General features: G+C 46.3%; 1 protein-coding gene across 4 annotated transcripts; it reads right to left on the reverse strand.

Moving 5' to 3' along the window:
• Positions 1 to 374: 374 nt before the first annotated feature.
• Positions 375 to 26,866, reverse strand: LOC101065857 (junctophilin-1). Of its 4 annotated transcripts, XR_003889811.1 has the most exons (10): positions 26,807 to 26,866; positions 26,199 to 26,685; positions 23,637 to 24,405; positions 18,198 to 18,304; positions 7,987 to 8,105; positions 6,757 to 6,931; positions 3,419 to 4,149; positions 2,938 to 3,034; positions 2,557 to 2,769; positions 375 to 2,182 (listed from the first exon to the last, which is right to left on the reverse strand). XR_003889811.1 is itself a non-coding variant. In XM_029842818.1 (9 exons), the coding sequence occupies exons 2-8, from the start codon at positions 26,575 to 26,577 to the stop codon at positions 2,954 to 2,956; spliced, it is 2,214 nt and encodes a 737-aa protein (XP_029698678.1). In that variant the 5' UTR covers positions 26,578 to 26,685; positions 26,807 to 26,866; the 3' UTR covers positions 375 to 2,769; positions 2,938 to 2,953. The 4 variants fall into 4 exon arrangements, 3 of the variants coding, with proteins under 3 accessions (XP_029698678.1, XP_029698677.1, XP_003977398.1); XM_029842818.1 differs by having other exon boundaries at positions 375 to 2,769; positions 26,346 to 26,685; XM_029842817.1 differs by having other exon boundaries at positions 375 to 2,769.
• Between the last annotated feature and the right edge of the window lie 119 nt (positions 26,867 to 26,985).

Below are 26,985 nucleotides of genomic sequence, written 5' to 3' on the forward strand. Positions count from 1 at the left end.
CTCTCCCAAGCTACTTCTTCCAGCTCGTACGGGGGGGATCCCCATGCGTTCCCAGACCAGTCGAGAGACACAGTCTCTCCAACGTGTCCTGGGTCTTCCCGGGGGCCTCCTACCGGAGGGACATGCCCTGAACACTTCACCAGGGAGGCGTCCAGGTGGCATCCTAACTAGATGCCCAAGCCACCTCACCTGGCTCCTCTCAACGCGGAGGAGCAGTGGCTCTACTCCGAGCTCCTCCCGGATGGCAGAGCTTCTCACCCTATCTCTAAGGGAGAGCCCAGCCACCCTACAGAGGAGGCTCATTTCGGCCGCTTATACCCAAAGAAAAAACCCAGGTTCAGTTCTCAATGGAAAGAGTCACACAACGCAGAAGACAGTTTAACAAGGCAGAACACCTTTATTGTTATACAGATAATTTCATCTCCATAGACTTTGCACAAATCAGTGGGGCAACATCAACCTCAAGATATCAAAAGTCTCCTCGATAATCCTTAAATACTCAAACGTCATACGTCTATCACATCCCCGAGTGATAAATACAGTTCATCCAATTATAAATAAATGTTTTTATCTTCCGCTGTAGAACATTTCCATGTATGCACATTACCGCTTACAAACAATTCCTTGTCAAAATACAGGTGTGCAAATTGTTAGAAAAATACCAACTCATAACAGATTCTGGGTTGTGCTTTGTAAAAATCCTTACAAATAGTATATAATAATCTATATAAATGACTTTAACATGCAATGTTGCATTTCAAAAAATATCCCACACAGTCTGCTCTGTTAACCCTTCTGATACTCTGGTCTTTGCCATTGCATGGCGAGGACGCTTCAAACAAGGAAAAGAGGGTAAAGCAAAGAAAGGGGGACAATAGTTATTGAATGCATCACATTGAGATTATAAAAATGGTTGAGAATAGCTAAATTTCTTGGTCTGTGTGTCTACAACAGATCTTGAACATATTCTTGTAGTTTACATTTGCTATATGGACATTTCACTGGCATTAATAAGCATTCACCAAATATAGAAGCTGCTTGTTAGAGTACAGTCAAGCTAAATTTCAAACCTGAAATATAGAAAAGAAAACCTTGTGATGTTCAAGCCCTTTTATTTGATGATGACCAATGTCCACTAACACATCAGTAGTAAAATAAATAAATAAAATTGTAGCACTGACAGTAAATGCCAACCATATAAATAACCATATTTCTTTTTTGTTGTTGTTGTTTATAGTTCAAAGAAACCTATGCTGTATCTGCAACAGAAACCAGGATGAGGCATCTTAAAAGCAAGTTTAGGGTGATGATGACAGAAAACTATCGTGACAAAGTTAAGACAAGGATGGCATCTTTCCTTCCCCCTCCTTCCTCATCTTTTTACTCTGAGGTAAACAGTAGTACTGTTAAAGACATTTTAAAGGCATCTTCCCTTCTACCTGGTGCCACATTCCCCATGGCGTCAACCTGAATTAACTGACCTTCCACCGTCCACGACATGGTCTTGATCCTGTCTCAGGATCACACAAGGACTGCTGGGCCTAAAGAAGCAGCCGTGTGAACTCAAGCAACAAAAGCGAGGACTAGAATGGAGGGACACATGCAAAATAGTCTAGGCAGGTGTGCACAAAGAAAGAAGTCTGAGTTAATAAATAACATAAGACATTGTTTTTTACTCACACAGCGCTACATTTAAAGTGTGAACTCTTGCCTCTGCAAAGCTGTTCATCGACACTCTCTCAACCCCCCCTTTTTTTTGTCAAAAATAGGTATAAAGGGATCTCAAGCAGTTATGTGACGGTACAGCCACTCCCTTTTTGGCAATATATATTTTCTATAGTTTATATTTTAAAAATATTAAAACATATTGCACTATTAATAATAACGCAAAAGGATTTATTAGATGCGAGTAAAATATCAAGTAAAAAGGGAACATAAAGAAGGTTGTCAACACTCAGAGAACAACGTTGGACCAAACAAAGTACAGTAAAACAAATAACAGTAACAAAATGGTACCATGCATGGGGGAAGCATTTCAAAGCAGAGGGTAATGCTGGGCAGGGCTTGAGAAAGCTGTTGGGATGACTGGGTGAACAGAGTAAGACTGGCTAGTGACCGCACAAGCACACGCTGCTGGCAATGGCCGTCCCCATTTTTCCGTTTCCTGGATCGGTGTGAACCCCTGCAAGAAAACAAGATCAACAACGGCAACGATGACATTCCATGCACCCAAAGTGGGCTTAAGTGCCCTCCCCATTGCCCCTTCCCCTCCCACAACGGGCTCACATCTCCCTCTTAAAACGTCAGTTGGCAAAATAGAAAGGCAGCTGTTTGCTCCCTTCATCTAAAAGTGCATCTCCACACTCTTCCTGTTCCAGCAAAGTCCGTCAGCCCAACGCCATCTCTGCCAGACCAGAGGGAGTGGGCTACAGAGACCAGGGATCAGCGCGCACGTAGGCTGCTTCTTTTTTTGCTCCAGACACTTTTTATGATTATTTGCATTTTTAATTTGTTAATCACATTTTTAAAAAATCTCACTAGACACATAAATTTCACCTCAGCTTTTTTTTTTTTTTTTTTTAATATCCAGAAACCAAAGGAGCGCTAATTCTTGGGGCTGGCTCTCACAAAGGACCCCTGACGGCTCGTTTGTTGGTCGGGCTTTTCCTCTGTGTCAAGTTGATTCCTAAACACTCAGGGCCTTCCCCCATGTCTCACTGCACCGTTTTCATTTCTCAAGGCCGGTAATGACACTGTACCAGGGTTTCACTGCAACATAAGACATATGTTAGTGTGGTTCAAAAAGCTGTCACACGAGATATGGCCTGCATAAATATGTATTTTTGGACATCATGGCCTTAGGCATGATGTCATGGACTATATTCTCTAATTGATTTAGTTGTAAATATTGATATTCTAAATTACAAGCGAACTTACCTGAGAGACATCGTCATCATGTCAGAAAATGGACAAATATAATTGCAAGGCCAATATTCAGCAGCATCACCATAGCAACAAGAATGGAATTGGGACCCTGTAGAAAAGGTTATGTATGTTATGTAGGTTATGTAGCACTGCAAACACTCCATAGAAACATTTTTGGAAGATGTCTGTGTAGATTCTCAATCATCCAGGTCATTGTATCCAAGGTAGTTTTCTATGTCAACTGGACTGGGTTTCTTCTCTTGAAGACGTTTCGACTTCTATCCAGAAGGCTTCTTCAGTTCTGAAATTGCTGGGGAGAAAGCTTGGGCTATATATTTTCAAGCTCTCTCCCCAGCGATTTCAGAACTGAAGAAGCCTTCTGGATAGAAGGCGAAATGTCTTCAAGAGAAGAAACCCAGTCCAGTTGACATAGAAAACCTTGTATTTTTGGAAGATAATCTGTGAACAAAGGGGACCTGGGCCAGCTACTTACCCTTTCTTCACTGTTTTCTACAATTTCCATGCTGGCTTTCTTTGTGTCTGCAAGGCTCTTTGGCTTTAGGGAATCCTGCTTCCTGAGTTTCTGGTCGCTCTTGCTCTCAGGTACAGATGGTTTTGTGATGGGTGTACCAAGAGGTTTAAGAGGCTGTGGGGGCATACGTGCCAGGGCCTGGGCATTAGGCTCTTCTTCTACATCCTCCTCAGGGTCAGGGGGTGGTGGAACCTTTGTTGGGGCTTTGATGTAGTAGCTATGGTACTCGCTGTGAAGCTCGCCATTAACTGGAAGCATAGGAAGGTGCGAAGGTGGAAGTGATGCTGCTGTAGACTGTTGAAGTTTAGCAGGTTTAGCTGGAGCCTTGACGTGAACTTGAGGACTTTTAAAGACATCAATGACAGACAATTTTTCCTCTTTACTCTGCTTTTTGCTTGGCTGCTCATCTTTGCTGTTCTTATGACTGATCTTCTCCTCTTTGCCTGTCTTACAGAGAGGTTTTTCTTCTTTACTGGTTTTACGACTGGCATTGCTATGGGCAGTCTGACCTTTCTTTTTGCTGGAGCGAGGGGATGGGGGAGGCGTGACTACGGGGCTGGTCATGGGCGAGTGGGGCGGCGTGGTGCCTTTACGGTAAAAGTGGGGAGAATCTCTTGGGGACTCCTTCTTTTCTACAGGGACCTCTTTAATTTCCACAGGTTCCTTTGAATGTTGTTTCACATAGTCTGGGCCTGCAACAGGGAGAGATAAAGAACACATTAAATTACTTTTTATACAGTAAGTCCCAAAAAAAATCCCAGGGTACATGTCAAAAGAAAATAAACATTGTTTTGGCTGAAAAAAAAAAAATCTAGATTGATTTAGATTTGCCTGGAGGGACAGTTGTGCAACCTTCAAAATCTGAAGTGAATAAAGTGCGTCCAATATGAAGCATCTCCAAAGTACTCATAAGCCTAAATGTATTTTTCAGCAACATAGCTTTCTCAATTTGTTTCAAAATCTGTCTTAAACCATTAAGATGCACTACAAAGAGATGAGGGAACATTTGAACATATGCAGGTATTAATATCAGCCGAGCTTCATTTCACACCATAACTCAATAAGAGTTAGGGCTCTGGGACAAGCCAGGGCCATTCAACTGTGTTTGGGGACAGATTCCTGTCAGGGCTTCCAGGCATTTTCTGAATGGTTTGGAGCAATGAACTGGCCACCGAGCTCATGCATGTCCACAACCGAAGTCGAGTGAATCCCTAAAAATGCTGAACGCAGGAAAAGGGAAAGTCGAGACGCCAGAAGATGGATATTTAACTGTGTAGCATGTCACCACTGATGGCGTTGTTTAGTTTAATACTTCGACATTTGTTGATCTTGTGCCAATGAAAGAGAGAGGTGATCTATCAGACACACTCCACCGAGGAATCCTGATAGGTCAGCTGGAAAATGTACTTAGACTCAATTACCCAACGACCATGGTGTTTGTTTCATCCCGGCACTGATCAACCAGGCTGAGTCCGCAATCCTCCAGAGACAGCCATTAAAACTGGGATTAAGAAAAATAAAAATGTCAAATAAAGCAATCACTAAATACACCTGTGTGGTTTTGTCTTCTAGCCTTCTCACTCCCTTTTAGGATATATGAACCTGCACTTTTTTTTATTTGATGCTGTTCCCAATTGTTCCCATTGTACTGTTGATTTTTTTCCTGTCTGTTCTGTGGGTTGTCATATCAGCATGTTCTGTTATATTTACTGTTCATGACTCAATTTGTTGCATTTTCTTTTTTCCTCCTACTCACGCTGGCAGATGGGCAGAGGGAGCTGTCATTGTTTGACCAGATTACACACACACACACACACGCACGCACACACACACACACACACACACACACAATGTGATGCAAATAAACTATAACCTCTTGTTTGTGGTGTCCGGTCAAGTGTGATTATTATCTTTCATTGTTTTGATATAGTTGGGAAAATGCAAAAAAACACAAGATAGCCTCATGTTCCATGCAAAAGGCTGAGACGTGTTTTTCCTTTTTGATGCAAAGCTTTTGAAATGATATGTTTTTACATTGAAAGTGAACAGTGAAAGTTTACAAAGCATCTCCAACACTCCAAAGGTTGTTGCTCTTGTTTGGTAAAGGCTCAGATCAGCACTCTGTTCAGACATTTTATATGTTGCAACCTTGACTGTCATAAAAAGTTTAATGACTCGAAACAAGTGTCAGGAAACTCCCCGACACCTGCTGCTGTGAATACACAGCACCACCTGCTTGTGTTTTCAGACCTGACAGGTTCAGGCTTTTATGGTTCCACCTAGCCCTGGTTTACCTTGACTGGGTCAGACTGGGATGGACTGGGTTCACTTCTGGGGTCCTTCCCCTTCCAACCTCATATGAAGGAAGCGACAGCTGCTCCATTTTAGCCCTTGAGAGGGGTGAACATAGAGGCAAGCGCCTCTCAGCACATAAAGATTTCAGCTATGTCTCCATCAGACTGTACTGGATGCCAAATATAGCGCAATTGATGTCACAACGCACGCCACGCCCATCTTGCCCATGTACCCCTCCTTCAGGGTGCTTTAAGTGAACCAATCATAAAGATCAGGGTCCTGTTCCCTGTGATGCTCTCTTCCCCTTTGAAGTACACTATCACAATCAGGGTGATAATCTGCTATGAGGCTGAAATGCCAATTAGAAACAACAAAGGGTTTAGTTCCCTGGTTGTTATGGTAGAGGACTTATTTGCTGGTTCCCACCTGGGTTTTTTGCTGTGATGAGAGACCGACTAATGCAACCGAACACTTTTTCACACAGTGACTCAGATGTCACCCATTGTCGCACATTATCATGATATCAGCCTCTTTTTCATTCATGATCTGACTTATAAGGCAAGGACACTGACGGCACACATTCGCAGACCCAAGCAAGAGCTTGAGTTGTTTTCCACAACACAAGCCGCAGAATGTCTCTTGGTGGTCATTTCACTGGCTTTGTGTGAGGGACATGCTTGAATGGATCCCATTGTAAATGTATTTGTCACCCACTATTTTGCGGTGGCTTCTGGCGATGCCCCAAGATCAGCTTGCTCATAGCCTTAAATATAGTCCTCACAAGAGAAGAGGCATGTATAGATGCACTATAAACAAGAGTCAACTTAAATGCATTACATAGCATTATTATTTTTAGAAAGTTTGATAATAAATCCAATTCTTTATTCTTGTCTTCCTTCATGCTTCACCTCTGAACCTATGTATGTGCAGCCCAGGCATCTCAACAAAAAAGGATCTCTGAGCTTCACTATTTATTCACAGTTGGTCTGTAAAACTCAAGTTACCTTGTAAATAAACTAAACAGAGTTGAGTTGACACCCCGTACTCTGAGCTGGTGCAGAACATGGTAGTGTGTCTATTAAACCTCCAGGCAGAAGAAAGATGAGAACTGCTTGAAATTGGTGGGTGGAAGTTTCCCTTGACCACCTCTTGTACTCTTGACCCACCAGTGGGATATTTCTGGAAAAAAAAAAAAAACTGCAAACGGCAAAAGAACAGAATGTTTTTTTTACCCTTTGCTTAAAAAAAAGAAAAAAAGTATTGTTAAAGATTACTGCAAATTTTAACAGGTATTTCGGAACCGTTGCAACAAGCCTTTGGGAGCAAAGACGAGGGTTTTTCCAGGCGACAGCGCCCGACTTCTTGTCGGCTCTGCTCTGTTTAAGCACAAACACAGTCCTCCATTGTGGCATTAGAAACTATCCTCAGTGCTGCTAGTCTTCCATTACAGTCTAGTAAAACCAAACCCTACCCTTTTTCGGACCCAAAACAACCTCATTACTGACGCAGCCTGTGTAAACCATTTTAGCACTGTACAAACATGCTTGTTCATACAAACCCAACCTTTTGCTGGATACCCAAGAGAAAATTCTTGAAAAGGGCATCGTGATATCTCCTTAAAAAAGGTTTAAATGTTATGTGACCTCTTTTTTTTTTACTCTCAAGGGGTCACCTGTTGCACTGTTAGCAATTCGGGCTTAAGCCAAACATCCTGGTAATCCTGCATTCCAGGAACTTTTATTTCCAGGAATGTAACGGTAATCTGTGTGGGTTGTGCTTCTACTGCACCTCAAAGTTCTTAAAAAGTGTTGGTGCTGAAGGAGGGAGTCGTAAAATAACTTTTTTTCCTCACAGTTTCATTTCAGCTTGTCGGTTATTCTTCAAAAGGCTCGTTTTGATATGACGATTCATATTGCAGCTTCTCTTCTCACACTCCATTTTTTAGATGATCAAAACACAAAAGAAGTCAAGCTTATACAATTTAAGTAAAGATGTTTGCTGCAAGTCTATTCCAGCAAAAAAACAAAACAAAAAAACAAAACACAGCCCCACCCCTCAAAAAGTCTGGGAAATCTGAAAAGACCTGACCCTCAACTAAGTTTTGTCTCCGAGGGCAAGAGAAAAAGGGGCTGAGAAAAAGTCTTTCTCGGGTACATTCCACATTGTCAATCACAAACAAAGCTGTAGAGCTGTCTAATGTGCTCATTTAGGTGCTACTGTTTTCAAAATCTTACCAGGTTGGTAGAAATTAGGGGAAAGCTCCCTGGCAACCGCCCTGGCGATTTCAGCTTCATGGATGGCAGAAATTGCAGCCTGCTCTGCAGCTTCACTTTTAGTTCTGGCATGGGCTGTCCTGGATAAATAACAGAGGACAGATATGTAATAAGTCACACATCAGAAGAACAAATTGAGAAAGATCCACCACAATTAGAAGGAGAAACAGAGATAACATGTTTTTTCATGTCTGTGACCGCCATGATCTTTTTCTCCCCCTCCTTCTCACTCCCTCTCTGACCCTTTGGGCTGTATCACTACAACCATTTCTCATGGGAATGACATAACACCTCCTCCTTGTGCTTATATCTCAAATCCAAATCCCGATTTTCCAAATGGAGCACAGCCACAACCAAGTAAAACCCTAATCCAGACTGGAGAGCTGCTGCTACACTGGGGCGGTGCTCCACACACACACACACACACACACACACACACACACACACACACACACACACACACACACACACACACACACACACATACACACACACACACGTATTACGAGTGTGTACCACTGGTAAATGGCTGCAGGGGGGTGACCTCCATAGTAAATCCCTTAAAAACTCCGCCAAAACATACTGGAGAGAAAGGAGAGCTATTCAGGATGTTTTCCCGCTGATATCCTAAAACCTGGCTACAAACCAGCAAAAAATGAGTATCAGCCAGTACATTAAGGTCCAAACTGGGAGAAACGTACACAATAAAAGTCAGTGTGCCCAGCTGGGCTTGTCCAAGGATCACTGACAGCTATGCTGCTTGCCCTGTTTAACCTCTCTCACCAATCTGTCTCTCCACTCTTTCTTTATCTGTTGTCTTTTTCACTCAATGCTCTTGCCTTTTTTCCCCTTGGCTGTTTTGTCATCCATCCTTTGGAGGCTGCAGCCCTCCACATGCCTTCCTGAAAGTTATGACCCCCAGTGGGCAGATGTCTCTATTTGAAACAGCGTCTCTGTCTTGGGCTGCCAGTTTTTGACGGCTTATGACAGTGAGATATTGACAAGTGCGTGGAGTCTGGCCATTTCCTCTCCAGAAATAAGTCTCCTACATCATCAATGGACAGAAGACACATTTAGCCAGTTGAGTTTAGAGGCATCTTTCTAGAAAACCTCTGATTGGCTGCTGATATAAATTCTAATTTAAGACATGACAAACACAAGATTATTTGATTTTTAATTGAATATGTAGAATATCCAAGGTAGTTTTCTCTGTCAACTGGACTGGGTTTCTTCTCTCGGATACAATGACCTGGATGATTGAGAATCTACACAGACAATATGTAGAATAGTTTTAATGTTGATGTCATAAACAGAGACAGAAGCTTCTTATTTACATCCTGTCACATCCTTTTACATGCTAGCACAAGGACACGGGCCGTCTATTTCTGAGATGTGTGAAATGTGCGACTGAGCAAACCTAGACACAAATGTGTCGCAAAAGTCTACAAGGCGTTGGCCCAAGGACCTTAACAGCCCTGTTTAGGTAACGCTGGAACAAAGTTTGGGGTGGGCACAGGAAGCAATGCAGACCATTCGCAGATAGGATGTCTGGTGGCGGGAGGTGACAGGCAGGGAACGGTGGTAGTGTGATTGCGCGGCAGGGTGAGGGAGCAAAGCGAGAGGTGGGAAAACATGGGCACGCAGAGAGCAGAGGCACAAGGGTTTATTGGTTTCCTTCCAATATTCTGATCTTCACTCCACTTTGAGCTCCTGGTAAAATTATTTGGCTCATTAGTCACTAACTACTTGACAGAGTTTACCAGCTAACTGACTCTTACTGTATATTTAGCACCGGAATAATCTTTAAATTAATAATTTATATGAGTAACTATATTTTAAAAAGACACATATTTGTAACAATCTTCTTTGATTTTGGCCCTAATAATGTTAGCATAACCTGTCGGTCGAAGTTTACCCAGGGAGTTAAAGCATATATCACACAACATCAACACACAAACATTTGGAAAAGAGAACAATTATTGATGACGAAGACCATCGCGGCCGATTCATTACTGTCACAACCTCTCTGAAGGAAATGTGCTGAGTCAGTGTTCTGGGCAGTGCTCTCCTGTCTGCGAGTCTGAGATAAAGGATGAGCTTGCTGGGAGGAAAAAAGGACGCAGACAGAAACTACAATTGTTGTCTTGTAATTGCATACTGTAAATTTCCACATGCTGTTGCTGCAAGTTGGAACAAATGTGCCTGATGCCCGTTTTTTTGGACAATTTGGAGAAAACTTGCCCGCCTGTGTGCGGCCAACATACAATCTTGCTATAGCTATAAAGTGCAATCTTGCTAAGATATAATTGCATGTTTTGCCAAATTTACTGATACGTGTCCTTGCCTTCATAAGAGCATGCTTGATATTGCATTGATGAATAAATGAAGCACTTCTGGAAAGGTAAAATGCATTCAAGCAATTTATTTATATAAAATGCTGCCATAAGTCGGGCAAGATTCGTTTAATACTGAATGCATTAGCCAAATATAAAGAAATTTCATCAAGAAAAAGGGGCATGTGAAAGAAGATCTGTTAACATAACGCCCTCAAGTGACAGTTATCGCCATCGTGGAGGAGACAAGTTGCCCCTCTTAAGACTTCAGGGTATTTTGAACTGCTGAGGAGTGCATTTTAAGCCCTCTAATTTTACTGTGGGGTTAAATTTCAGACCCCGGATCTTGTGTGTTACAGTGCATCCTACTTTAATGTTGGTCACTCAGCTCCTCGACCCCCTGCAGAATACTGTATCGATGTATTAAGTATTCGTGGTGTGTGTGTGTGTGTCCAGGCTATGGGCTATTTGAGAGGTGTCCGTCACATATGCTGACACAGTTCCCTGCCGCCTCAGCTCTCTCTTCCTACTCGTTCTCTTTTCCTTATCATTCATCTTCACATTAAGCTGACCCAACACCTCATTTCAGTGAAGGCTTGGAAAGAAGAATGCTGACTCCTACAGAATGTAACGACAGAGAAGATGTCGACTTTGTAGAAAACATCAGCAGACCTGTCTCAATCACCCAGGATCCCAAGAAAAACTTTGATAAACTGAGACTTAGTATTCCATTAACTTATTGATGATATTATACATTTATCTATACTATTACTCTTCTGTTTCTTGTTCAAGCAGTCTCCTGGCCTAAAGGAGTGGCAAATAAGTGCAAAAAATTAGCTTGCCTTGTCCAATAGCTCTTGATTTCATGCAGCATCGCTATTCAGTTCATGGACAGTGTCCATTCAAGATTACTCAAGCATGACTAACACCATTAGCAACAGGGTAAAAGCAAGCAAAATTATTCTGAAATTATTCCTGGGCCAAGGTCTGAACTGACATTACCGGGGGCTATTATGGCTGCAGCAAATAAGGCTTTTGTAGGAGGTCGAGTGACCAACTTGCAGCTCCCTCTTCCAGTCTTGGAAGCTATGCTAATGATGATAGCTAAGCTAATCATCTCCTGTCTCCAAATTCAGTAGACAGACAAAAAAATCAAATCAATCATCAAATCACAAGACGAGGATGATGAATTAGATCGGGGTCAAAATACTTTAACAAAGTAAAAACTGAATTTAGCTTTCCATTATTTAGAGCTCATGTCCAGAAACCTCACTAACAAAATTTCAACAAAGAGGGTTCGGTTCCCAAAAAAAATTTTCAGAGAAGAAGAATAAATAGAGTCAGCTTTCATTTAAAAATGAAGAACAATCTCCGGTGGCCGTGGGTTACTAATCTCTTCTTCCGCTGTCTGCATCAGGACTGGTTTCGATGATATGTTTAACATAAACTGGATTATTAAAACCCTTCTGGTTGTACAGGACAAAAATGAAGGGTTGATACATTACTGCTGAAGGAGAAACACGGAATCCTTCACTGAGATCATCCCATTGGTTTTGGTGAAGGCCAATCACAAGGATTCAGACCTCAGTGCCACACTGTGCCACATGTCAACACCACGGGTGAAACATGGCCACAGCTGATAAAGCTAGTGACAGGAAAGGGGGATGGGGGTGATGCTGTATGCAATGGAAAAACAGTATGTATCTGGCTGATATGTATCATCTCTGATGGATTGTCACAACCTCTTAATAGCACCCATGGCTTTTACGGTTGTGTTTGCCTGTTCATACTGAAAGATTTAAGCTAATACAATTTTCCCGCTGGCTAACAGAGGGAGTTAACTGAAGCAACTTAATCTCCTTCAACTGTATTGCCTCTGCAGAGAGAATCTTAACACATGTACCAACAACATACTAGACACACGACCAGGCCTTTGTGGATGTCTGATTGTGGAAGTGGACCATCAGCAAGGAGCACCATAATGAGGCTTTGTGGGAATGAGAGGGTTGATGCACGTTGAGGTGTGTCCTCTTAAGTGTCTAATCATCACCAGACATTTACCAGAAACATGATGCCTGGCACAAGCCTCGACAAATACCACATCACTTTAATATTAAAGTCCATTAAAAAACACAACAAATTGGTGATAGCATGGTGGTGATGGTGAACCCGGTGTGCTAACAGACAAATGTGAGCTTTACATTGAGAAATTTGCCCTGTAAGTGTATCAAAATATGAACAAACTAATTTTAAGGCCAAATTCCAACATATAGTGAAGAGGTGGGCCTTCGGACTTAAGGCTATTACACAGTTTCATACACACATGTGCACACTATCATAACCTACACACATCCACACACACTGACAATGACTTAGTAAAAAAAAAAAGTGGGTTTTTGATATATTGTAAGGTACATAACAACTGTGAACAACAAGGAGGGGCAGATCAAATGGCATAGACTCTCTCTCTCTCTCCATTGTGTCTAGTTTCAACCTGCGTGCATAAAGGTCACATCGCCTGGCAACCACTCAAGCTTATGGAATAGTTTTAATTACGTCTGTGCTCTCTGTCTCTCTCTCTCTGAGCGTGAGCGTGGTGAGTGTGTTGGCTGCGGGAGTGAATGTGAAAAATAACTGTTTTTTCCAAACATTTTCGGATTTCTGACTTGTATTGTCACACTGGGTGGTGTTAATCACATTGGGGAACACTTTACTGTAATTTTGTTCGTTTATTCACTGTCTTTGGTGGAATTGTTTGGTGGCCACGGTCGCCATGCCGGTAATGGCAGCGGCGTCGGGAGTCTCCGAGTTTGAGAAACTCACCACGGCGTTAAACTCTCTCCGCCGCCGGTGTGTCCGTGGAGGAGTGCGCCCTGGCTGTAGGGGACATTGTGGGTCACGGAAGCGTGAAGTCCGCTTCCAGGATGAACAGTGATGGTTTTTGTGGGCAGCTGTGGCGGACACATTTGGGTGTATCTCACACCCAGGTGATGCATGGGGTGATGGGCGTGGTTATCCCTTGATTGGATGCATTGTTCAACGCGCCATTCAGAGTTGGTCTGCTGGTTGCAGAATAAAGACGTCTAAACCATCTGCTCTGTCCGAGTCGTTCCTCGTCCTGCCACATTGGTGACCCCGTTTTGAACATGTTTGAGGCAGCAGACGATGGTATCTCCTCTTCGGCAATGTCGCCCCGACACGCGCAACCAGCCAGCGTCATCGCGTCCGTGAAGCTGCCCGACTTCTGGCAGAGCGACCGGGCCCCGTGGTTCCAGCATGTCGAAGCGCTTTTCCACCTGCGAGGAGTCACCGAGGACGACTCCAAATATTATTTGGTGGTCGCGGCTCTGGACCAGCAATCCACTCGCCGCGTCATGCAGCTGCTGCGGGATCCGCCACCGCGCGGAAAGTACGCAGCGATCAAAGAGCTCCTGCTCCGGAGGTACAGCCAGTCCGCCGCGGAAAGGGCGGACAAACTGCTTTCCCTGCCGGGTTTGGGCGATGGTTCGGCGGTGGACCTTATGGACAGCATGCTGTCATTGCTGGGCTCAGACGAAGGCGGGTTCCTTTTCCCGCACATTTTCCTGCGCCAACTTCCACATCCGGTCCGGGCGGCCTTGGCGAACTCCCCGAGTTTGGCGGCTGGTGATTTCCGTGGTTTGGCTGAGGAAGCGGATCGTGTGCTGCTGACTGCGAGGAGGACCTCCGTGCGTGTTGGCGGATTCCCGGCTGCTGGTACCAGAGGACACAGACCAGGCGATGGTTGCTGGAGTTTCCTCCCGGAGGAGGAAGAGTGACCTGTGTTTCTTCCACCAGCGTTTTGGCCACAAGGCCCGGCGCTGCGTTCCTCCATGTGCGTTCGAGACGCAGGGAAACGCCAGGGCCGGCGCTCAGTAGCAGCTGTGGGCGCTGGTGAACAGGAGGAGCTGCTGTTCGTCAAAGACTCCCTGTCAGGCCGGCGGTTCCTGGTGGATTCTGGTTCCCAGAAGAGCCTCCTCCCTCCAGGCAGCGCAGACCTGTCATCCTCGGGCGCAGGCCCCCAACTGCTTCTAATGGTTCCTCTATTGGGACATTTGGTACCAGGTCGGTGACGGTTTGTTTTTCTGGACGCAGGTTCACATGGGACTTTGTGTTAGCCTCCATTACTGTTCCCATCATAGGCGTAGATTTTCTGTGTTCTCATGGTCTGCTAGTGGATGTTGCTAACCGACGTCTAATCGATGCTGTGTCTTTTGCCACCTTTCCATGTCTGACGGGGGGACCTGGGCCGCTGGCACATGCCAGTTTTGCTGCGGCGGGCAATGTTTTTCAGCGGTTGCTGGGTGATTTTCCGTCGCTTACTACGCCTGCGTTTTCCACGGCCGTCACAAAGCACGGGGTGGAGCACTTCATTCCCACCGCGGGTCCGCCCGTTTTTGCACGCGCTCGGCGACTCGATGCTGTGAAGTTGGCGACGGCTAGGGAGGAATTCGCCACAATGGAGCGTTTAGGGATTGTGCGGCGCTCTAACAGCCCATGGGCCTCTCCGCTCCATATGGTGCCCAAGGCGGATGGCACTTGGCGGCCCTGTGGCGATTTTCGTCGTCTTAACAACATCACAGCCCATGACCGTTACCCCATTCCGCACATTCAGGATTTTTCCGTTCGCTTGGCAGGCACTACCATTTTCTCCAAGGTAGACTTGGTGCGGGGCTATCATCAGGTTCCGGTGCGTGCCGAGGATGTGCCCAAGACTGCCGTGATTACCCCGTTTGGGCTTTTCGAGTTCCTGCGCATGCCCTTTGGCCTGAAGGGGGCAGCACAGACCTTTCAGCGGCTAATGGACTCGGTATTGCGTGACCTCACCTTTTGTGTTCGTCTACTTGGACGACATATTGGTAGCAAGTCCTTCGGCAGATGAGCACCTGACCCACCTTGGGCAGGTTTTTCAGCGACTGGCAGATCATGGCCTGATCGTAAACCCAGCGAAATGCCAGTTTGGTCTGCCAGTGATTGATTTCTTGGGCCACCGCATTTCTTCTGATGGTGCAGTTCCATTGCCATCTAAGGTGCAAGTGGTGGCGGAATTTCCTCGTCCGGTCTCCGTTAAGGCTCTGCAGGAATTCTTGGGGATGGTGAATTTTTATAACCGTTTCCTCCCCAGGGCAGCCCACCTCCTGCAGCCACTGTATGAGGCCCTACGGATGAAGAGGGCTACTGATCAGGTCGACTGGACTGCTGAGCGGGTCCAGGCGTTTGTGGGGGCCAAGTCTGCCTTAGCCAACGCCACACTGTTGGCCCATCCGGCACCTCGGGCGGACATCGCTTTGACGACTGACGCCTCAGATGTGGCCGTCGGGGCAGTGGTCGAACAGAGTGTGGGTGGTGCATGGCAGCCCCTTGCATTTTTCAGTCGCAAGCTACGGGACAATGAGCGGAAGTACAGCGTTTTTGACCGGGAGTTACTTGCATTGTACCTGGCTACGCGTCATTTTCGTTTTCTGCTCGAGGGCCGGTCTTTCACGGCTTATGTCGACCACAAACCTCTGACATTCGCTATGTCAAAGGTGTCGGAGCCTTGGTCTGCGCGTCAGCAGCGTCATCTGGCGGCAGTGTCGGAGTTCACGACTGACGTTCGGCACGTGGCTGGAAAAGCTAACCCGGTGGCCGATTGTCTGTCGCGGGTGTTGATTTGTCCTGTGCATTTAGGGCTGGATTTCTCTGCCATGGCGGCTGACCAGTCGGGGGACCCGGAGATAGGGGCTCTTGAGTCCACCGGTACAGGCTTGAAGCTGGAGAAAGCTGTAGTACAGGATGGCGGTCCTACCCTCCTTTGTGACGTTTCCACCGGTCGTCCCCGACCTGTGGTCCCGGTGGCCTGGCGCCGCAGGGTCTTTGATATGGTCCATTCCCTCTCACACCCGGGGGTCCGCGCATCGGTGAAACTGGTGAGTGCCAAGTTTGTCTGGCCTGGCCTTCGCAAGGAGGTCAGAGAATGGGCAGCAGCCTGTGTGGCATGTCAGCGTGCTAAGGTTCACCAGCACACCAAGGCACCCCTTGAACCATTCGCGATTCCAGCCAGACGGTTTGACCACGTGCATGTGGACCTGGTGGGACCCTTACCGCCATCCCACGGGTACACTCATCTGCTCACTATGGTGGATCGCACCACCAGGTGGCCGGAGGTGGTCCCTCTTTCCTCCACGACATCGGCAGACGTCGCTAGAGCATTTCTTTCGGCTTGGGTCGCACGTTTTGGCTCCCCTTCCGACATTACTTCTGACAGGGGACCTCAGTTTGTCTCGGAACTGTGGTCATCTATGGCTAGGTCCTTGGGCACACAGGTTCACCGTACCACTGCGTACCATCCTCATCCTTTGTGAACGCTTTCACCGTTCACTCAAGGCAGCATTGCGTGCCGCGCTTTCGGATGACAGCTGGGTGGATCGTTTACCTTGGGTGATGCTTGGTTTGCATTCAGCTCCTAAAGAGGATTTGGATGCTTCGCCTGCGGAATTGGTCTTGGGACAACCGCTTCGTGTTCCAGGGGAATTTCTGCCAGAGAGTGCGCCTCCTTGTAACTTTCCTGCCAGAAGTTACTTTTCAGCTGGGCCTGCTCTGGTTCCATCCCCTGTGCTCCACTGTTTCCCGCGGTCGTTTGTACCGACGGACTTAGCAACAGCTCGTTTTGTTTTTGTACGACATGACGCCCACCGGTCACCCCTTCGCCCTCCGTACGACGGCCCATTCCGGGTGCTCGAGACGGGGGCGAAGAGTTTCGTGCTCGATATGGGTGGTCGGTCGGAGCGGGTCACGTTGGATAGGCTGAAGCCGGCGCATTTGCTGGTTGGGCAGGATGTGTTGCCGGCTCAGGTCCCCCGTCGGGGCCGTCCTCCCAAGATCCAGAATGTCCCGTCTGATGATCTTTGTTCTAATTTACAGCCTGCTGTGGACTTTGTTTCTCCTGCCTGCGACTCATCTGCGTTCCCGGAAGAGGGGCGCCGCAGCCGTTATGGCAGGCTGATTAAACCCCCTGTCAGGGACTGAAATGTAAAATTGTTATTTTTCCTTTCCCTCTTTCTGCTGTTCTTCTCCCTTCTGGGTGTTCGGGGGGGCTGTGTGGCGGACACATTTGGGTGTATCTCACACCCAGGTGATGCATGGGGTGATGGGCGTGGTTATCCCTTGATTGGATGCATTGTTCAACGCGCCATTCAGAGTTGGTCTGCTGGTTGCAGAATAAAGACGTCTAAACCATCTGCTCTGTCCGAGTCGTTCCTCGTCCTGCCACACAGCACTGATAAGGTCGATCAGCTGGTGGTGGCTGGGGTGGTCGTTAATGATGAACATACGCCGGTGTTTCCCCCGTCAAACCCGGCTAAAAAGGTAATTGTATCAAACGTCCCTCCGTTCCTTAAGAACGGCATGTTGTTGCGGGAGCTCAGCCGACACGGACGCGTGGTGTCCCCGATGCGGTTAATTCCTCTCGGGTCCAAGTCCCCGCTGCTGAGCCATGCTGTGTCCTTCAGACGACAGGTGTCGATGGTCCTTAATAACAATAAGGAAGGGCTCAACATGGCTCTTCGCTTCAGGGTGGACGACTTTTATTACACCGTTTTTGTCACCACTGATCCCCTGAAATGTTTTGGGTGTGGGGAGGAGGGCCATGTGATCCGGTTGCGCCCGAATGGCGCAGAGACTCGTCGGCAGGCTGACCCGCCCGTCGGTGCCGCGTATCGCGCGCACGACGGGGACAGCGAGTCCGCGCAAAACGCGCGGAGCGACGCAGGCACAACCGTGGAGGTGGAGGAGCCGGCAGAGCTGCTGGGGGACCACCTGGACCTGCAGACTGAGTCTCACCAGAGAACTGGTAGAGCAGACGACCACAAGAATGACTGAGACCGTCCTGGACATGGAGGATGTTGGAGTAGAGGAGAACAGCCACAATGTGTCCATCAAAAGGAAGACTACAGACACAAAAGTCAAAAATGATAAAGTGAAGAAACTGTCCAAAGCAGAACCTCACACACATAGTGCACAGGACACACACAGCTCACAGGACACGCACAGTTTAGACGACACACACAGCCCACAAGACACACACAGCCCACAGGACACACACAGCTCACCTCACACACATATCCCACAGGACACACACAGCTCACAGGACATGCACAACACCCCAATGGACACACAAAGCTCTTTGTTGGACACACAGGAGAGGGACAGTTCATGGGACATACAGGAGGCTTCTGGTTATAATGATGACATACAGGTGGAGGTATATCATGTGTATTCTTTGGCAAAGGTTAGGTCTTTCCTCAGGACCACGAAGGGGATGAGGTCTGTACAGGTGGAGAACTACTTTCCAGACCTCTGGCTCTTTCAGGAGTCCATCAAGCTGTATATGAAGAGTGGGGACTTCAGCCAGCCCTCTTTCACCCACCAGGAGACGTATCGCCTCAAAAAACTGATGGTCAAGGTTCAGTCTCGGCTTGAGAGCGCCGACTAAGTTTTGCTGAGCAACGAACAATATTGAGGGGTTTAAGAGCACATGGTGCCTACATGATGAACTCTGTCTGGTGGAGGAGGAGCTGGTCTTTGGATTCCTCCTCAACTGAATGTCTGTTTTCTGTTTGTTTTGGATCATGTTTTTTTGAAATGACAAATTGAGTTTTGAAAAATCAAAATCTCTCTCTGCCCTCCAATCACCACACACAAATGTACACGCACACATACACACGCGCATACGCTTGGCCATCAACTTTCTCGTCAGTGAAATGCTCTTTGAAGTGTTGAAGAGTTGAAGAGTTTGCACCAGCTGTAAATTTGTGATGCAATATGTGGAGATTTAATCATTTTGGGCTATATCATGGATTAATCCAAAGATGTGTCTATATAAAATCAAAGTTACAAATAATATATAGATCAATTTCTACATCATCAACAATTATTATGCTAAAGCAGCAGTAATGGATGAATTACATTCTGAAATATACTTACAAATCATTAAAAACATGCATCTCAAGAATGCGCCGCCATCTCTGCATGTGAGTACATGTGTGTCTGGATGAACGCCTCACAAAGGATTTCTGTGTGGAAAAGCAATACTGGGACCCGGAGAGCAAAGTGATAATTCTATAATCCAATCCGAGAACATCTGGAGGGAAAGCAGCATCGCTTGCCAATCATAGAGGACAGGCAGATTAGCATTAGCATGCCTGCACACAACAGCCAGAAAAATCTGCACTCACAGCGATCGAGTAAATACAGAAGCTTTAATTACTTATTGGTTCATTCCTAATATGCATGAGGCAAAAAATCTATTCTTTTTATCTTTTGTTGTGCAATTTTAGCAGTTTAGAGCAGTTGTGGCTAACTGTTAAGATCAATAAAGCAGTTTTAGCACACTCACAGACTCACTATTATGATTAGTATTTGAGTGGCTGGATTAATTTCATTAGAAGAGTTTACAGCCACTGATCTGGCGCATGTTAGAGTCTTGGCAGACTGTATAAAAAACACATAAACAGCTCATGAACGGTCAGTACTGCAGAATGACATCTGGGATCTTTACATAATATCTTCTCATGCACGCGGACACACACTGAGTGAGCCCAGAGAGGCCGAGGTTTGTTAATTTGTGTCTAAAATCCCATCACACCTAATGTAGCATACACAAGAAGATGGATATAATAAAGTCTGAAGAAGGACGAGTCACTATGTGAGCATTTTTCAACTTATACCCATAAATATGCACCTCTGAATTAACCTCCTTGCTACAGACTTTGTCTCTGCTTCTGCCCACCTGCCCTTCAGTCTGACTCATCCCAGTCTTTTCCCGAGGACCAGCAGGGCGACGGTAAGTGTCATTCTCACAGAGATTATGAGCAGCAGCCGCACAGTCGGTGCAACCCGATCCTATCACCAGCACTTTCTACACAGGCCAGCTCTCTGCAGACATTTACACGAGGCATCTGTCTTTAACTCTTTTAAGAATCATTCCTTTGTTCTACTGTGGCATCAAAACTGCATATCTAAGTTAATTTCTATACTTATAGTATATATGGCTTATTTGAAGCTAATGACTATAATAAAGTCCCCATGTTTGTTGTAATAATGTGACTATAAATGCAAACTCAGTAGGTTTACCAAAACTGTTGGGGGATACGGACATCATGGTTTCTGGGAACCAGAACCCAGAGAAGATGATGAACTCATCAAGAGGGTTTGAAACGCATACCTGGTGCATGTGCCATTGCATCAGTGTCATTATTTATAGTGACACACTGATGCTAACCGCATTGGCACGTGGCCCCTTCACCTTGTGTGCATTTAATTTTGTCAGGACTATATTTTGCGTGATGCCATTGCATTTCTGGAGGGACTGTGTGACTGGCCTACCGTACACACTTCCTGTAGTTTTTATGACTTCTTGCTACTGTAAATTCTGACACATCAACGAGGCACAAACCTGTCGCACTCCTGAAAGGCGCGTGTTACTACTTTATTCATGACAAACAGCGATGCATCAAGGTAACGACGCGACGTGACGCGACGCAGTCCGCTGCAAGGTGATGAACAAATCCCTATGGTTGCCAAACCTGCCGCTCTGTTCAAATTTACCCTGTTCCCTTCAACCTGTTCCCAGGGAGGGGAACACATGCGCACACACAGACACACACCTAGACATTCAGGAGAGATGATAGTGAGGGTGAGACGGCAGGCAGCTATATCAGTGTTGGGTCGGGTATATATTCCTGGCTGGTGGTGATAAGCCAACTGATGCCTTGCCTTATTTAGTCAGCACTGGCGGCACAGGGACCCTGGCTACACATTTGTCTTGTGCGTACATGTTTGAGGTGTTCCTAAGTTTAGAGAGATCAGATTGAGTGAGTGTGCTGACCCTGATGAGCATACATGTACAATGTAATTTTACAGTAAATATGAATCACAAGGACAAGACAGTTCAACTCTCATGTGCACACAGTTGGCAAACTTCCTCTAAACAACAACTATATCTACTTGCATCACATCATTGAAACAATTTATCCTATTTCTATAAATGTCTTTGCTATATCAGGAGGAGCTGCTTACAAGGTGGTGGTGAACCTTCGTGAACCAGATGCTGCAAACTGTGAAGCATCTGTAAAAGGAACATACATCCGTCTCACCTGTTTTTGGCCATTTTATCCAGGATATCTGAGCTTCACGCATTCAGAACCTTCTGCTTTAGACAGTGAAAGTCCAGACCGTCAGTGCCCGTACTGAAGCACCGGATGGCCGAATGGTGTAAAGACAGGAACAAAAAAGGCTTTATCGAGGGGGGATTAGTTGTTACATGGGTCCTTATCTGGGCTTACACACAGACACGACAACAAGCCAGAAGTCACTCTTTCAAAGATAAGAGTGACCAAATAGCAGGGACAGGATGTTACAAGCACAGAGCTCATCACACTAGTTCTTTATTGATTGGATGGTGGGCAGCAGTCATTCAACAGTTCCATCCCAGTTTGCTCTCCTGGTTTTAAAACATGTCTTCCACATGAGCCTCCTCATGAACCTCTTGCTCAGCAGAATATCATCATCCCTCTTCTCTGGCAGTCATCTCCTGGCCCTTTCACTTCAGTTTTGTTTTTTTACATTTTTATCCTCAACCCGTCGCCCTCTCTCCCTCATCCACTGGCTCCCTCCCTCCCCTCATGATCCAGCTTCAAACACAGGCCGTCACGTGAGCAGAGCTGGATCAATACAGGCACATCTTTTGCATGTACTGTATAATGAGAGTTACATAACATGCTTACTCACAGCCGTGGCAGCCTGCAATTTTAGCTGTTTGGAACATAAATACAATTATAAGCAAACGGTGCCATTCACCAACAGCAGAGGCTGGTACAGGATTTTCAGCAGCACACCATATGCCGACATAAACCAGGCTGTAATTTGATCAGTCATTGCAGCAGCCATAAATACTTTGCATCGGCTTGTAATGCTTTTATGCCTGCATGCATTAGGTCATGTCTCCTACTCTTAATTCTTTTATTTCTTACTTTCCCCCAGAGACTTCTTTTCACAGCTCTGATGCCTCTGACAGGCACAGATGGAAGTGTAACATGCCAAATGCTTACTGTGGAAGAGCAATAACACCAGGCATTAAATCCACCTTATGTAATCTATATCTTATATCCTTGTGCTCTTCAGTATAAAGCATTTTCTCTCTTAGCTCGCTGGAGTGGAGTAACTGTGTTTGAATAACAAGTCTGAATATCATAACTGAACTGTTTGCTTTGTAGAGTCGGCATAATAGATAGGTTATTTTATGAGTCAAATCTTACTCATTCTCTTCAGTGTGCACATCACAGAGAGTATGGCGAAAAAAAAATCTGTTAAGTTGTCACAATGAAGTAAACATACAGTGGAACGCTAATGCCAAGGCCAAATGACACCATTCACATTTAGATTTGATCCCTGTAAGCCTCGCTTTTAGTATTCTAGATATGCTAGCAGCCTGCCACCATGCTGGATTGACATTTTGTGCTGAGTTGCGATCCATGGGAAAAGTTGGAAGAAATGGATTAATGGTAGAAACTCTCCTCTGTGAGCCCCACCCATGGAGGAGGAAAAGAGGGAGAATCACAGGGTGATTCTGTGCTAATGAGCACATGGGCGAGTGATACGTGCCAAAAGAAGCATGTTTGTCCATAAACAGAGCTATGTGATTCTGCATTTTCATGACATTGGCTACTTTAAATCTCCTTTTACTGCAGTCTTCCACCAGTTGTGCCTAGGTAACTGTTAGCATGTAGCTAAAGCAAAGCAACTGAGATTTCTCTGAGACATTTTCACTGCTTGTACACACCATCGCCATTTTCATTCTAATAACTCCCTGATGCAATGTAAGCAAGAGGCTATCAGAGTGATGTTGTGTTTGAGCGGGAGGGGGGCTTTGAAGGAAAAGGTCACACCTCATCCACCTGTTAGAGCAGATGCCACATCAGAAATATTTGGCAGGGATTATCATTTTTGGGTGCAAGAGATGCACTTGGAACAGACACAAGGATGACTATATTACTCAATTGAGACATTCACCCACCCTGGGAATTAAAGATATGGTCAAAGAATAGAAACAGAACCTTTTGCAGGGAAGATCGGTGCTGGCAGTTCACGATCCTCAGCGGTTCACGGTGTATAAAGGTCATTGGACCCAGTAGACATTGACTCCTCAGGTCTGACCGGTGTGTTTACACACAACACATGCACAAGCACGGCAGCATGAAGGAACACACATAAACACGCTACCTGGAAGCTGCTATCTCCACTTTGCTCCTGGCAATGGCAGCCACCCTCTGTGCCCCCTCCACTGCCCGGTCCACCTTCTCTTTGGTTTTGGGGTTTTTAAGAGGAATCAACTGCTTCCTAATTCCTCGCACAAGCACGTTATTTTTGTACTTCCCCTCTTCCTTGGTGCCATCTGGGAAAACTGTGCACCCGTAACCGTGACGCTTGTTATTCAGCCATTCCCCCTCGTATTTCATCCCATTGGATCGCTCTGAAACGCCAAATCCATTTCGCTTGTCGTTCTTCCACTCCCCCATGTAGGTCTCAGTCGTGGTGGCGTCCACATGGTCTTCGAGAGGAAGGTCCTCGTCCGGCAGCTCGCCATCGCCAATGGAGATTGTGGAGTTGGCATCGCTGGAGCTGATACGACTCATGGTGGCATCGCTGCGTGCTGAGCTGCGCTTGCTGGAGATGGATGTCCTTGAGTCGGTCTTGCGCAGCTGCCGGAGGCTGCCGAAGAGGGAGCCCCGGCGGAAGAGGCCTTTCTTCTTGCCAGTGACAACCTCGGTGTCGGAGTGGAAGTTGAGGACAAAACCGCCTCGGCTGCCGGTGGGCGTCTCGGCAGGGGAGGAGAGATCCTGGAGCACGGTGCCGTTGCTCTGCTCAGACCGCAGGGAGGCCAAAGACGTGCGAAGTGGAGAGCGGATAACGGTGGCCATGCCATAGGGGACGCTCTGACGGACGCCGTACCCATGCCGCATCCCGCCCATCCACTGGCCTTGATAAGTACCTGAGGAACAGGTAGACAGGTCAGTGAGAGCTGAGGCAGGGCCCGAATACAACCATAAATACTACTACCGGTACTTGGAAATCTCTGATTTGTGGATTATGCATGACAGATCCTTTCTTTTCCGTTCAATCCTGATTATTCCGTTTCAGGCAAATTTAATTAAGTGTACCTCTCTGCACATCATCTCTATTACACATTGGATCTCAGAACAGACTGGCGTTCGTACAAGGCAAATTTTAAAAAAGAGCACTGCTGGTGTCTGCTTTCTGCACAGGCGGCAAGCAGAAGTCCCTGCCTTTTATCCACACTAAATCATTTGAAGTGTGATGTGGAGTGCAAAGAAGCCTAGAAAATGTCTGCAGTCTGAAAAAAACAAATCTCCAGAGGTAATTGAATGTGCTCCTCACAGCTTTAGTTGCGGTGTTATTTTGGTGCAGTCAGTGAATGGTTTCTCCTGTACACTTACGATCTGTCCTCTTTAACGCCACTGATTCCACTTTCGTCTCCTTTCCTTACAGACGAGGGACTGGATCACTCAAACGCAGATTTGATTAAGGCACTGATGCTGAGGATCACTGGGGATCATTGTGAATCACTGAGCTAGGAGCCTATTTTCAGGCTGCTATTGACTCCCCCACTGACAGTAGGCGCATTCGCCGCCATCTGTTTGTCTCTGATGGCAGGGAATGAGACACATAATGAGAGGAATACTTCATTAATCCCATTTGATGCTTCTGAGACCAGTGAGCATGTGCCATCCTACTGTAGCATCTCTGTAAAACTATCCGGTCATTAATCACAAGGCTAGAATAAGGCACAAAACAAATAAATTAGGCAATAAGAGCCCAACTGGTCATATTCAAACAGAGAAATGAGAGATGTTCCCAGGCAGGAATTTCGGTGGATAAACAGCCCGAGATTAACAGGCTGGCTCTGCACTGCTATTCAAATTGGTGATCCTGCAGATGAAGTTATCAGGATGCTGGGGGGAAGGTCAGATGACCAGATGTTCTGCAGATCCTCTTGGATCAGCTGGTTTCCCAATCCTGTCCCTGTGCAACAGCCATATATGATGAGTTTATTCTGCACCAGAGGCCAAAGTCACAAAACATCTTAGAACATGGGCAATCATTGGAAGGTTTTATCCTAATACTGGTCCCAGCTATGCATCCCAGTGAATGATGATTCCTAATTTATATATTATATTGTTGTCAATAGTACTAGGAAGAAGTTAATACAAGTTTGGGCCTGGATTCATAGAATAATAATTAGCAGATTAGTTAACCAAGACCATTGTTGGTACTTTAGTGCCTGTTTTATCAGCCTATACTGAATTTTTTTGCACACTTCATTGTTGCACTGAACTTTGAAACGTGAAAACAACTGTCGAAAAAGTGATCATCCAAAGGGACTCTTTCTATGTTGTGATTTCTAAACGGTCTCTCTCTCCTCGCACTGTCATACGAGAAGCATGTGGTAACAAAAGAGACGGGACAGGGAGGGGAAGCAGTGATTTAGACTCCATCCAGTTTTTTTACATTACCGGTGATCAGTCGGATTTTTTAGTGGTATCGCACTTGACCGCTTGTGCGCAGTGCGTAATCGCTGCTCCATCTCGAATATCAGATTGAGAATAATGATGTCTTTCCATTAGCCTCCAGTAGTTTTAATCTGAGGCTCCTTGCACGCCAGCTACACGTCACCAGCTGTTAAACACACACACACACACACACACACCCACACACCCACACAGCGAGAGAGAGAGAGACAGCAACACCTGACTGGTTTCTTACCGCCGTCAACATAGGTTTCGATCCCATAACCATCCTGCAGCCCGTTGCTCCAGGTGCCATCGTATCTAGCAGGTGTGTTATGGCTTTGCCGAACCCCGTACCGACCCTTGAATCCGTGACTCCACTCCCCGCGATAGATCCACTTGCCTTTATTCTCCACGCCGAGCCCATGTCGTTTCCCCTGAGACCAGTAGCCTTTGTAGGTATTCCCACTGGGCCAGGTATACACCCCCACTATCTCGAATCCATGCGACCAGGAGCCGGCGTACTCGCCCTGGCCCTTGGGTCCGGTGCAGATACCGTGTCCGTGGGCTTTCCCATCCTCCCACCCCCCACAGTAAGTGCCGCCGTCGTCGAAGTCAAACCTTCCACCCGTCATTCATAGGCTGGAAATCAAGCAAATCTGCTGCGGACTCTGGCGTCTCCAGGACCGAGGCTGCGCTGGGATCCAGGACCGGTACCGAGATGAAAGCCGACGAAAGGATGACTGAAGAGACAAAAAATAGGATGGTGAGGACAGAGGGTCGCACTTCCAGCCAGTGACATGCAGTGCAAAAGGCATGCATGTGATGCGATATGCAAGGGTATTAACCGTGGGCGTCATTTACCGGAGGCGCACGCCGGGTTCACCGCGGTGTATCGTCTCCCCTCTCTCACCCACTGATCACGGAGAGAGAGAGAGAGAGAGAGAGAGAGAGAGAGAGAGAGAGAGAGAGAGAGAGAGAGAGAGAGAGAGCGGTGCTGGCTAAGGAACGACACTGGGCCAATCGCAACATCACACCACAAA

Source organism: Takifugu rubripes, chromosome 10 (genome assembly GCF_901000725.2).
Source record: "Takifugu rubripes chromosome 10, fTakRub1.2, whole genome shotgun sequence".
In the NCBI taxonomy this organism is placed as follows: Eukaryota; Metazoa; Chordata; class Actinopteri; order Tetraodontiformes; family Tetraodontidae; genus Takifugu; species Takifugu rubripes.